This window comes from Solanum stenotomum, chromosome 5, assembly GCF_019186545.1.
Source record: "Solanum stenotomum isolate F172 chromosome 5, ASM1918654v1, whole genome shotgun sequence".
NCBI classification, from domain to species: domain Eukaryota; kingdom Viridiplantae; phylum Streptophyta; class Magnoliopsida; order Solanales; family Solanaceae; genus Solanum; species Solanum stenotomum.
In genome coordinates, this window is record NC_064286.1 from 5,027,661 (window position 1) to 5,040,708 (window position 13,048).

Sequence of the window (13,048 nt, forward strand, 5' to 3'; positions counted from 1 at the left end):
TTTGTCTCTACTTATTATAAAAATAATTCTATTTTACTATCATTTACCATGTCATTTCATAGTATCTCTATTCCATACACCATAATTTTTTGTAGATTTATCATTCAAATTATGGATATGTAACATCATCCAATTAACGATGAAAAATGACACAATCTATTCAAACATTGTATTCAATAAAACAATACAATATATTATGAAACAATACGTAATAACAAAGTGTTATAGTCCCTCAAAAATGGAATTTGAGGAAGATTGAATCATAATTTCCTGGTGGAAAGTGAAGAAAATTGAGAGCTAAAAATCTCTCCTACTTTCTACTTTTGCAATTAATGTGCCAGCTCTCTTGCTTCTTACTATTATTATATTACTGTTCTCCATTCTTTTTTGAAAATTTTGTTAAAAAAGAAAAAAGAAGAAGAGAGAATTCATATAATAATTGGAACTACATTGTTGAATCCCTAAGTTTCAGAAATCTTGAATTTTCAGCAGAACCAAGTTCAAAAGGTACTACTATTACTAATATATCCATATTTTCTTCAATTTCTAAATAAATTGCAATCATAAATAAAATACTAAGAAACATAATTTTATTGATCAAGATTGTGAGTACAATTTTGTTCCTACCTTATTGTTCTGTCATAAAAAATGGATATTTCTCTAACAAGGATGATCTGGATCTTCATAAATTTGCGGAATATTCGAGATGTGTATTACCCTTTATATAGACATGAACTAGAGATTATGATTGAATAGCCTCCAAGAATACTAACTGAAATCGAATAAACCTTGTAGAATCCCAACTAAAATTGAACACATCTTGCAGCCACAAATTTTCAATGTGTACCCTCATATTTTGCTTGTTAGGTTTAAAAATCTCATCTTTTTTCACCTTTGTTTCTCATCTGTACCAGTTTTTACAATTTGGGTGTCAACTCTTTCTGCTTAATCTGCAAAACCCCAGAAATGATTTTGTATTAAAAGTTACTTTGTGGTCCTTTATCTCTTTTATATGCTCTATTTTCCAGTTTTTACAATTTGGGTGTCAATGCTTTTTGCTTAATGTGGTAAAATCCCATGAATGATTTTGTATTTTATGTTGTTTTGTGGTTTTTAGCAACTTGGTTTTGGTGATGTGTAGCTGAGATTAGATTTATTTGTATTTGTTTTGTTTGTTATAATGCTTTGATTAATTTAGTGTACCTTTGCTTTTGGAGCTTTTGACATTTTTGTGTTCCCAAAGATACTGTCTTCTTTTCTTTTTCTTTACATTTTTCACTTTCTTTAGTTTTTACCCAATCTGAAAAGGCTAAAATTTTGCATTTGTGTACAGAATCTATATTTCTCTTCTTTATAGTAGCATTCCTTAAGCTCCCGTTTGACAGTAGATTTTAAAGTTGTAAACTTAAAAATTTGATTTTTTGAAGTTTGTTTGGACATGCATTTTATTTGAAAAAAATTCAATTTGAAGTTTTACGAGTGGAAGTCAACAAAGTCCGAAAACTGGTTTGAGCTAGTTTTTGGGAACATGAAAATATTTGAAGTAATATGATGAAATTTCACGGTCAGACAAATATTTGAAGATAATATTTTAAATCTACTCTCAAAATCTATGGCCAAATGCGAGCTTATCTTTAGGACTTTTTACTTCTCATTTTTTGGAAATTGAGCTATAGAAAAGTGTGAAGCCTTGACAACTTATGAGGGCATATTGTTTCCTGTTTTTCTTGTCTTTTTTAATGTTTTTTCAAAGTTCCATGCTTTATGCCTTCATAACTTCATTGTCTTTTTATTGATGAATGAGTCCATAATTTCTATCAATTTGACTGGTATAAATAGAGATAGTTGTTACGGAATTTAAGAAAATATCTTGTATCTTAAATAAAAAAGAGATGTCAAATGTACCAAAATATTCTTTAATCTTCTGATCATAAACATGTCATGTGGAAAGATAGAATTAGAGAGCTGCCAAAACAAGGAAAGAGACTTTTTGTTTTTTGAAACGGACTAAAAAGGAAAGTAAGACAAACAAATGAAACCGAGGGAGTATAATATTCATAGCTCACATGCAATTCCCTTTAAACAATGATTTGGTTGATTAGTCTGGTTTCTATACTTGCTGGCATTTCCATCTTCTTATGTACTTTTAAATAAACAATTGCATTAAGTAATATTTTCTTCTTCTTCTTCTTCTTTTGTTTAGCTGTTTTTTCAGTTGACTGCATTGACATTTGACCAAGGACACAGAGAGCTTAGTTATCTCCATTAAGTCCAAAAGCACCTTTCTTGCATTGCTGGAATCTTGTCATTTCAACATTGTTTTGCTTTGCTTGATCATAAATCTGATCTGTGAATCCTGTGAGATCCATTTTATTAGCTTTGCTGTCAATCAGATGGTCGGTTTGTCAGTCTGAGCACAATGGGGGGTTGTGTGTCGACGAGCAGTAGTACTTGTAGTAGCAGGAGCAATGGAGAAAAAGTTTCACCTGAATGTTTAGGAATAAGCATGTTTAGCCGAAAAAGGAGTAGAAGAACTTTTTCTGATCATGTCATTGCATTGAAGCATCTGAGTTCAATTCCCAATCGGATCTTTACTAATGGCAAGAGCCGCACTTCTTGCATATACACACAACAAGGACGTAAAGGCATTAACCAGGATGCGATGATTGTGTGGGAAGTAAGTCGTGCTTATATGCATAGAACTACCTTTTTGTATCTTTCAAAAATCTGATATTTTACATGAATGTACCTATGTAGGATTTCATGGCGGAAGATGTGACCTTTTGTGGGGTATTTGATGGCCATGGTCCACATGGTCATCTTGTTGCTCGCAAAGTAAGGGATGCACTGCCCCTGAAGTTAATGTCCTTTTTGCAGTCAGTTGAATCAAAGGGCAATGGTTCTGCTGCCGATTGCTGCAATGAGAATCCAGGATCGGAAGTTGTGGATCCTGATAAGGATCAAGTGAACGCGGATAAAGTGGACACTCAGCGGAGAGAAGCTTTTCTTCAATCGTATAAGGCGATGGACAAAGAATTGAGGTCCCAACCTAATTTAGATTGCTTTTGCAGTGGTAGCACTGCTATTACTCTAGTAAAACAGGTAGGTGGAGTCACATTAGTCATTACTTTCCTCATGCTATTTTTTCCATTTCTGAGCTTATTATTGTTCTTTTCTGTTTTAAGGGTTCAAACCTTTATATGGGCTATATTGGTGATTCACGGGCAATCTTGGCATCAAAGGATGACAATGATTCGATGGTCGCAGTCCAGTTGACTGTTGATCTGAAGCCTGATTTACCTAGTATGTCTCTTTTATAGTGAATCTTTCATAACGTTTAACCATTTCAGAGTCCCTATTAGATAATCTAGTATTTCCGTTGCCAGAGGAAGCTGAGAGGATAAAACAGTGTAAAGGTCGGGTTTTTGCATTGCAAGATGAGCCAGAAGTGCAGAGAGTTTGGTTGCCATTTGATAATGCCCCTGGATTAGCAATGGCTCGAGCATTTGGCGATTTTTGTGTGAAGGACTATGGGGTAATATCTGTACCAGAATTTTCTCACCGGGTTCTTACAGAGAGGGACAAGTTCATTGTTCTTGCTTCTGACGGGGTATGTTAAGCTGTTTGAATCTCTATATAAGTTGCTAGCTTAAATTAACTTGTAGAACTGCTGAGCCAGCCTGAAATGGTCACTTAAATTACATGAATGAACATGAAAGTTGATTAATCATATACGGTCACTTATTGTTGCTTCCTGTGTCCATTGTTAAGATTTTGGAGATTACGTACTCATTAACAATAATCTACCAATGTGAGTTCCAAGCATCAATTTTGACTGGTAACCACATGGCTAAAGAACTAGTATCATTTTCACTTGTGAAGTTAGGCGTGAAGTATTTTCTTCATAAGTACTTGAAAAAAGATATTCCGTCAAACTATTACAGTGGATTGTCTATTATGTAACTTTCCAGGTTTGGGGATTAGAAAGACATTTAGGTTGTCATGCATCTGGAAGATCCAATAGTAGGTGTTTATGTCTGTGCCGAGGAGGAGGATTTGATTAGTGTTACTTTCTGCATCTCCGATCTTGCTATAATAGTCGATCTTAATAATCATTAACATTGTTTTAGTACTTAACAAGAAACTATAAATTGAAGCTAGCTTTAAGAACTTGTGTGTGCCAAGTCGTTATAGCATGACAAAAGACCTTTTATTGATTTCTTTATCACTATGGTTAAATGCATCACTAGTCTAATACATAGTTGCTCGAATTGAGTGTTACAATATTAACATAATGGAGTTGTGCTAGTCATGTTATTCGCACATTGAAGGATAATAGGAACTTCTCTCAGTTTCCTTAAGGCTAATGGCATAGTTACTCTAATTCTTTCATACCCTTCTGTCTGTTCCAAGTGGCTGTGACAATTGGCTTCAGAGACATTTATTTTTACATTGTCTGCCTATGGTTTATCTATCTCATGCATCGACCTCCACATGTACCAGTGCGTGGGTATGAAGCCATGTTTAGTGAAGTGTTAAAAGGGAACGAGATAGACCTATAAGCACATGAAAGGAAGTTATCTCGAAAGACCTACATGCTCTTAAAATCTATGCAATCTAGCAAAAATAGGACACAATGGAAGAAAACGATTTATACAGGAGATACCAGTGAGCTGTTTAGAATATGTTTTAGTCATGTTAATACGTTTGCTTTAGGTCTTATGTTTTTATAAGTCCTTTAGTTCGGTTAGAGATGTGTATACTGGTAGACAATATAGAGAACATCTAGTAGTTTTTCTATTTTTATTTTATTTTGTATAATATTAGTCTAAGATGAACTTAAATAGAGCGACATGATCAGTGAGGATACATATAGCCAACCTAGCTTGGTTAAGATTGCCATATAGTTATTGCTGTTGTAGTTGATGAAACAAAGATTATCATGGGAAAAGAACTCCTAGTGATTTAATGTAAACTCTTGATTGCAGGTTTGGGATGTCTTGAGCAACGAGGAAGTGGTCGACATAGTGTCATCAGCGCCTACACGATCATCAGCTGCCAGAATCCTAGTTGACTGTGCTGCACGCGAATGGAAAATCAAATATCCGACTTCAAAAATGGATGATTGTGCTGTTGTTTGCTTATTCTTGGATGGAAAGATGGACTTGGAATCTGACAATGAGGAGGAGCAATGTCTCTCATCTGCTGCACTTCAGAGTAACCATTCTGGTATTGCTGCTGAATCGGATGACGGGCACAACTCCGAGCCATCTCTACAGAGAAACACTACTGTCAGATCAGCTGAAGAGAACGATATCTATAAACGAGCAGTAGCTGAAGCAGATCAAGAAACCGCAATGACAGAAGATCAGAAATGGTCAGGATTGGAAGGCGTTACGCGAGTCAACTCTCTGGTTCAGCTTCCAAGATTTTCTGATGAGAGGCAAGGACCTTAACTTTGTGTTATTCAATTATGATTGTTGTTATATACAAATTCTTTCGTTTCAAAGTGTCGATAGAGAAAGTAGCATTGGTTCCATCCTCTACATTCCATGCGAATATATTCTTGCTGCAACATTCTAGACAGAGGATTCATATAGCTGATGCCAACTTATTTGGGATTGAAGCGTTGTTGTTGTATTCTAGATCGTGTATATGTCCACCCTCCTCCAACTCTTGGTCTGATAGAGATCACTTTCATACACGGGGTAAGCGATGCTTATCTTAGCATGTTTAAGTTGTTTTTTGTGGCTTTGTTTCGTTCACTAAATTGGCTTCATCTCAAGATACTTTGTGCACTGAGCTGCCCTTGAGCTGAAAGTTTCACATGTTAATTTGATATATATAGTATATTATGAGTAATAGTTATGGTGGAAGAAGGATTAGTATAGTAGTTGTAAATTTGTTCGAGACAAAATACACCTCAAAATTTAAAAGGGAAAAGGATCTGATATACCCTTCAACTTTGTCATTTGGAGCTGATATGTCCCTCGTTATGAAAGTGGCTCATATATACCCTTACCATTATACAAACGGTTCACATATACCCCTAGCGTTACAAAATGAGCTCACATATATCCTTAATTTAACGGAAGTGAAAAAAATAGTTTTAAATTTATGTTTTTGACTTTTAAATTTTAAAAAAAATCATGTAAGGGTATATACGATCCTTCTAGTGAATTTCAAGGTATATTTTAATCTTTTTTATACATAAATTATTTTTTGACGTCTTTGATTATCATTTTTTGAGTTTCTTATTCTTATATTATTTTTTTCTTTCATTCGTTAGTGTAAAGAGAAAATTTTAAAACTAATTTTTTTGTGGCAATATTATAATTTAAAACTTTTTTTCGACTATATTGTTATTTAGTCTTTGTATTGAAAAAAAATTGGGTCATCTATAATAAAGTTTACAAGAAAATTAGTGAAACATAAATAAATTTGACCATCAAAATAATAACTTTAAATTAGTCGTTGAAACAAAAAAAGTCAAAAAAAATTTATGTGTGAGGAGAATTAAATATACCCATATGGGATTATATATATTTTTTAAATAATAATAATTAAAATATTAAATTAAAATTAATTTTTTCACTTCCGTTAGAGGAAAAGGGTATATGTGAGCCATTTGTACAGCAATAGGGGCATATATGAGCCACTTTCATAATGAGGGGTATATCAACTCTAAATAATAAAGTTGAAGGGTATATCAGACCTTTTTCCCAATTTAAAATTTTCTTTAGTTGATGAATTCAATCTTAAGCTTAAGGTTCTTAGCATTGAATTCATTAAAAATACAGAACTCAATTAAATATGCAAAAAAAAAAAAAAAAGTGATACTTCAAGTATGGATATAATAAGACCAATCCTTCATATTTGGTTAACTAACAAGACCATGAAGATGATAATAGTAGTTATAAATTTTCAAAATTTCATAGACATATCACATCAATAAAAGAATAATCTCAAATACACCAAGAGATCTACTGGAATTTGCATATACAAACATTTATGGATTAAAAAAAAGTAAGACAAATAAATTATAACAGAGTAAATATCATCGACTTTTTTACGATTTTCACACTTCAAAATGTGCCTCAATGTTGAGTTGACCAAATATTTGTTCTCAGTAACAAGAAGACCATGTAGGCTTGGATATGTTCATTTTATCCTTGACAAGAAATCTCGAAATCGAAATAATCAAGTTGGTTGACTTCAAACAACAACAATAACAAATCCGTGTAATTTCACTAGTTGAATGAAAAAAAGTAGTGTTTAGTGTGAACGCACATCTTACTCCTACCTTGTAAAGCTAGATAGGTTGTTTCCAAAAAACCTCAACTAATCAACAGGTAAAAAAGGAAGGTAGTACCAAATCTTACCCCTACCTCATGAAGATAGAGAGATTCCTCAGCTAAAGAACAAGTGAAAAAAAGAAAGCAATATAAATTTGTATACATGATGAATATGCTTTTGACTGAATTATATTACATGGAGTTACTCTCCACACACTAAACTCCTCTTTTTATATCTTCCCCCATTCACCAATGGGTAAGGCCAAGGAGAGTACATACTGGCTATATATATACACTTTTAATTTCCTAAATAAATAGCTTTCTCAAAGGCTGGTTAATTATTTACTATAACTTGATAATATAACTTAAGAATCTCTTAAGTTGTTTAGCTTGATCAATCCTGCAAATGAAAAATAGAAGAATAAGCTTTAGTGCATTAAAAGTGAGGGAACTTCAAGATTGAAGAGGGCAGTTTAGTTTGGACTAGTACCTCGGGCAATTTACTCGATGATGAATCAGATTTAGCTTCCGATAATTCTTCAGATATCCGCGCCTCTGATTTCTCATTTGAGTAGCTGCAAATATGAAGTTCAAGCGTCAGGAAGATACTATATATGTCTTTTCTATGACGTTTTAGTGTATATAATATGACATGTATAGACACTTAGCGTTGCGAAGTTTCAACAATGATCGAAATGGAAAGGAGGGGAAAAAATTGTGAACTTCTTGTTTCTAGATTCATATTATCTTATTTTTTTACCTCATGGATGTCCTCACTTCTCTCCCACCCCTTCCCTTCTCTAGTTTAAACTCGGTCCTTAGCACAGAAAAGTATTGAAGGTTCCAACTTAAGTTCTAGTGCTTAACCTGAAAGCCATTTATCTGCAAATCGTTCTATAATGTCAGACTCTTGTAAAAAACAACATATAAGCCTCCGCTGATGGACAGGAGGTGGATACCGCAAACAAAACTATGATACATCATTCTGTTCATACACTATTTCGAGAGGTTTTCTACTTCAGAAAGATCCAATGCAGCACAAGCAGTCTATACATATGGCAAATAAGACAAATAAAATAGGCATAATATATACGCAGGCACTCAAACTTGGCTGCAACTGGCAAGTGAACACTCCAACTTTGAGTATGCACATCTAGACACTTCAATTCATCTCTACTGTGTCAGTCGAACACTCCAACTTACAAAATGATCATTTAGACATCTCCAAAATTTATGTACCACGTCAGCATTAGGTGTCCAAGAGACACAGTGGGGACGAGTTGGAATGTTTAGCTGTGAGTTGAGATTAAGTTGAGGTGTCTAGATGTGCACTCTCTAAGTTGGAGTGCTTATTTGCCAGCTGAGGCCAAGTGTGTCAAATATGTATTATGCCGGTAAATAATACATAGTTTCCCAGACGACTGTCTAATCCATAGATGAAGTTGACAAGAAACACAAGCAACATCTATGGTGTGTCTATATAATGTCCATAGATGAAGTTGAAAAGAAACACAAGCAACATCTACGGTGTGTCTATATAATGTCCTTGTAAGTTCGTCCTTAATATTGGTAAGGATGAGAATACAAACAATTTCCACAACTAATTTTGTCACTGGTTATATGAAAGCAATTGTAAAGTTGAATCAGAAACTCCCCACACCTAATAGCTCTAAGCTGTGATGGTGATGGCTTAAATTTAAAAAAAAAAAAAAGAAACAGAAACTCACGTTGAGAGAATAGTAACCCAAACCAGTTCGACACAGTCCACCCAAAGGAGTCTTTGCTCAAGAGGAATAACGCCATAAGTTATTAGGTGAGCAAATGGCCAAAGTTTCCACCCTGCCTGAAAGAATTAAGAACTGATTTAGTATTCTCAAAGAAATCATCTCTGCTAAACTAGAATTTATACAAGTACCAGAACAACAAAGAGTTGTATTAAAAGAAATTTATGATTAGTTAGTGAAATAGTCTAACAAATACAAATCTCTCTCTCTCTCTTAATTGACGGTGTTGTCCAGTCCAACGTGTGCACAAGTGTTTAGTTTTTCATAATGTATTGTCCACAAATTGATAACAGTTCAAGAAAGTTCATAAACAGTTCAAGGAAGACGGGTATAGACCTCGAAGGACACCACTATAATCTGTATAGAATACATTTGAAATGGCGCAAGGTCTAAGAGAAGAACAGTCTTGAAACGTTTTGTGGTTCAGCTGAAATGATATATCGATGCAAAACTTCAAATTTAAATAGCTTTACACACTAATATAGATAAATGAAAAGACATGGAGTACTTTCTGTGCTCATGATGTCAAACTTCTTCTTTCTTTTATGAGTAGTAAAAGTTTACTTTACTCCTTTTGGTGGATTGGAAGATGGAAATTAGGCTGCTGAAACATTTTCTTCGTTAGAAACATGCAGGCCTTATTAGATCTCACGAGTAGCATTGATCAGTATCATCATTCTTAGAATTTCCAGTACCACATGGCAATGCTAAAAAGGATAAATCATAAAAAAAAAGACAACAATATATTGGCATTGAAGATATATATTCAGCTTCATATCGAACCAAATTTTAACAGATCAAACAGTAAACATGGACTAACTTCCGCTGAAACAGTGAAAACCAACTCAAAATCTTGAGCTAATACCCGGTTATTCCCGTTATAGCTATATTCAACTTCAGATCATTAAATATTGCAAGCATTTTAAGATAGACCGAAAGAATTCCTTACTGTTAACATGGGCCAAAACGTGGCTCTGAGTTCGCCAAAAATATTGGATGCAGATTCGAGACGCAAGAAACCAAGGACCACAAAATAGATGCTATTCCAAATTGCTGACCAAATGGTTTGGTCAAAAGCAACTTTAGCTGGAACCACCCACCAATCGTTGGACGGGAAAAGAGCCTGTACATTAGAGTTAAACCTTTTAGGTTTCATCAAAATATGTCAAAAGATATGGTTGATCAATCAAGATACAAGCCAGAAATATCACCTCACAAAATTGGTAATAGTAGTGGGAAAGGGAACCATGAAGTGAAAATCCAACAAGACCAGATCTAAACATGCGAGTCCGGTCAAATTCAAGAAGAGGCTTTCCTTCATAGCACTGTAAATTAACAGAACAAAATGAAACAATTTAGACTAATGAAAACAGCTCCCAATATTTTGGAAGAGTTTAACTTCCATTAACTAATGGTACACAAAAGTTTTACACTGTCAAATCACCTAAAAGATAACTACACGTAACTATTCAGATGGTACTTACTTGAGCGATCCAGTCTCCTACAGAGTAGACAATACCACTAATCGCCATTTTAGCTAACACAGGATTTGCTTTCAGTGCTTCTTCATATGCAATCCAGTTGTGCTCCGGGGCATACCTCAGTATCTCGTAAAGGGTCCATCCCTGAGTACACAATCAAGAAAATTAAAACCATATGGGGGAGCAGGCTGCTATATGTTGAATTGTGCGTTCATTTCAACTAAAAGATTAAGTTGTCAGAGACACTACACTTTTATTTTCTTAATTATATATTTTCAACTCACGCCCTCACATCCAGACCTGATTCTTCTCCACGGTTCAAGGACGCAAAAGTTGTTTCCGATAAAGGGTGGCGGTGAGATTTGGACTTCAACCCAACCTTGTTAGCATGTCGAATTTTGTCACTATTTCATCTAAAAGCTTAAATTGCTATGAAGTATAAACTTCTATTTACTTAATTATCACTTCAGTAATGACCATCCAACTTAGTTCATTCCTTTTATCATCATTTATCCCAGTGACAAACACAATCCTACCATTACCTTTATGATCACCAGGGGCAAAGCTACAATACTATGTACCCGTTCAGACGAACCGAGTAACTTTTGCTTATACAGAAAATCCATAAAATATATATAATCTTTCCTTTTCAATTTGTTTAGCATACTTTCCTTTTTAGTCCATTTCAAAATGAATGCTCTTTCTTTTCTTCATCAACTCTTTAATTCTTTCTACATGACATATTTAACACCACAAGATTGAAAGACATTTTGATACAATCTACATATCTTTAGTATAAGACCACAACATTCAAAAGTCTTATTTATTTTAGCAAAAAAACTTCATGTCAAATCAAAACAAGGCAAACATATTTAATTACAAATCCACTAGACATCTAAACACAAGCTATGGGTTCGGTGGCAAATTCAGACCGTATAAACTTCAAATCCTAGTTCCGACTCTGAATTGATCACAAGGGGGCACTTGAATAATCCCCCACCCCTTTTTTTTCCTTCCTGATATGAAATATCCAAAGCAAACAAGATCAAAATGATAGAACTTACATGCCAATACTCATGATCTATGGTGAGTAACCTTGTGATGGCAAGTGTACCAGCACCAAGTACAATTGAAGCATTAAAAAACCTATCTTTATCCAACAAAATGGACAAGAAGCTATTCTTGATTTTTTCTTCAATTTCAGTTCCATTTGATTCTTTCTTTTCATTTTCTTGGTTGGCCTCTGCTTCTTTATCTTCTGTCACAGCATTTATTGGACAAACAAAACTTATTCTTGATGGGGTTTTTGGTATATTTTGTATGGTGAAAGTTGGAGAAAAGTTGATGGATAAAGTTTGAGTCTTTCTGGATTCTTGAAGGGATCTCTTTGAGGAAGAAGAGAGGATATGAGTAGCAAAATTGTTGAGTGCTGACATGATTGGTTTGTTATTGCAGAAGAAAAAAAAACGTTTGAAAGGGAAAAATAATTTGCTTTGTAGGTATTTGGGGAGAGGGGTGGTGTTACTCCTAGAAAAAACCAGAAAATGTAATAAGGATTTAATCGAACTCAATAGGTTTAGCTCAAACATATATATTTGTTTTTAAAAAAATTTATTCATCATGTACAAATTATTTACTTAAAAAATTTAAGATTTAAAATTTAATACATAAATATGTCCTTTAACATGGTGTCAACGGATATCTATGCCTTTGGAGTAGGTATTAAAACTTATATAGAGTTAACTAAGTGGACGCATTGTGTCTTATGTAGCAATTCACATCTTACCGGGTGTTCTATGTATATTTTGCCACATAGAACGTGTGCGTCTACTTATTTAATTTCATACAAGTTCTAGTACCTACTTATGCACATTCAAAGTTGGATAATATACATGCCACCTAAAACCAAGTTAAAGAGCAAGTATATGTATACTAAATTTATAAATTTCAAATTTTAACTTTGCCCCTATTTTCTTTAATACTAAAAATATATGTTTACTTGTCCAGTTTTAAAAAATTAAGAGATTTAGTTTATATATTTGCGAAAAAATGCAATAGTGTTTCACCAAAAAAATTGGAAAAAATATTTAGGTTCTACCGAGACTTGAACTCGGGCTATTGGATTCAGAGTCCAATGTCCTAACCACTAGACCATAGAACCCTTTTTGTCTACAAATTATAACATTTTTATCAAATATAAACCACATGACAAAATAGTTTTATTGTAGACACTTTTATCTCTAACTTTGATTTTTTTAAATAAAACTTTCAAACTTAACATAAATAATCATATATGTAACGAGTCATAATAAGGATTTGAAGAACCGATGAGAGTGCTTCATCTTAATTACAGGTCTCGAGTTTGAGTGTTGTATGGAGAAAATTTTGTTGGGAAGTGCACCTTCGAACAAATCTTGCAATGCGCGATTTAAATTTAGTGAAAACTCTAATGTATGGTTCAAACACTGGGTGGGAAACAAAAAAATAT

The 13,048-nt window shown here is 33.8% G+C and overlaps 2 protein-coding genes and 1 non-coding gene across 4 annotated transcripts; 1 reads left to right on the forward strand and 2 right to left on the reverse strand.

The window, feature by feature from the left end:
- The first annotated feature begins 363 nt into the window (after nt 1–363).
- Nucleotides 364–5,539, forward strand: LOC125864532 (probable protein phosphatase 2C 1). Of its 2 annotated transcripts, none has more exons than XM_049544550.1 (6): nt 364–507; nt 2,378–2,677; nt 2,758–3,102; nt 3,186–3,303; nt 3,387–3,610; nt 4,989–5,539. In XM_049544550.1, the coding sequence occupies exons 2-6, from the start codon at nt 2,420–2,422 to the stop codon at nt 5,454–5,456; spliced, it is 1,413 nt and encodes a 470-aa protein (XP_049400507.1). In that variant the 5' UTR covers nt 364–507; nt 2,378–2,419; the 3' UTR covers nt 5,457–5,539. The 2 variants fall into 2 exon arrangements, with proteins under 2 accessions (XP_049400507.1, XP_049400506.1); XM_049544549.1 differs by having other exon boundaries at nt 365–507; nt 2,204–2,677.
- A 1,969-nt stretch (nt 5,540–7,508) lies between these two features.
- On the reverse strand, nt 7,509–12,037 carry LOC125864534 (protein SYM1-like). The gene is made up of 7 exons (XM_049544551.1): nt 11,625–12,037; nt 10,564–10,704; nt 10,291–10,404; nt 10,029–10,202; nt 9,023–9,138; nt 7,786–7,870; nt 7,509–7,695 (listed from the first exon to the last, which is right to left on the reverse strand). The coding sequence occupies exons 1-7, from the start codon at nt 11,994–11,996 to the stop codon at nt 7,690–7,692; spliced, it is 1,008 nt and encodes a 335-aa protein (XP_049400508.1). The 5' UTR covers nt 11,997–12,037; the 3' UTR covers nt 7,509–7,689.
- Nucleotides 12,038–12,649: 612 nt separating this feature from the next.
- Nucleotides 12,650–12,721, reverse strand: TRNAQ-CUG (transfer RNA glutamine (anticodon CUG)). The gene has a single exon. It is a non-coding gene; the product is annotated as a tRNA-Gln (tRNA).
- Nucleotides 12,722–13,048: the final 327 nt, after the last annotated feature.

Excerpts from the sequence above, each read along its gene's own strand:
- LOC125864532 (XM_049544550.1), top strand. The coding sequence starts at position 2,420 with ATGGGGGGTTGTGTGTCGACGAGCAGTAGTACTTGTAGTAGCAGGAGC. Across the intron at positions 3,304-3,386 it reads TCTGAAGCCTGATTTACCTA|AGGAAGCTGAGAGGATAAAA; the intron begins GTATGTCTCTTT and ends TTCCGTTGCCAG. Across the intron at positions 3,611-4,988 it reads TTGTTCTTGCTTCTGACGGG|GTTTGGGATGTCTTGAGCAA; the intron begins GTATGTTAAGCT and ends TCTTGATTGCAG.
- LOC125864534 (XM_049544551.1), bottom strand. The coding sequence starts at position 11,996 with ATGTCAGCACTCAACAATTTTGCTACTCATATCCTCTCTTCTTCCTCA. Across the intron at positions 10,203-10,290 it reads ACTATTACCAATTTTGTGAG|GCTCTTTTCCCGTCCAACGA; the intron begins GTGATATTTCTG and ends TCTAATGTACAG. Across the intron at positions 7,871-9,022 it reads TGGGTTACTATTCTCTCAAC|CTACTCAAATGAGAAATCAG; the intron begins GTGAGTTTCTGT and ends TCATATTTGCAG.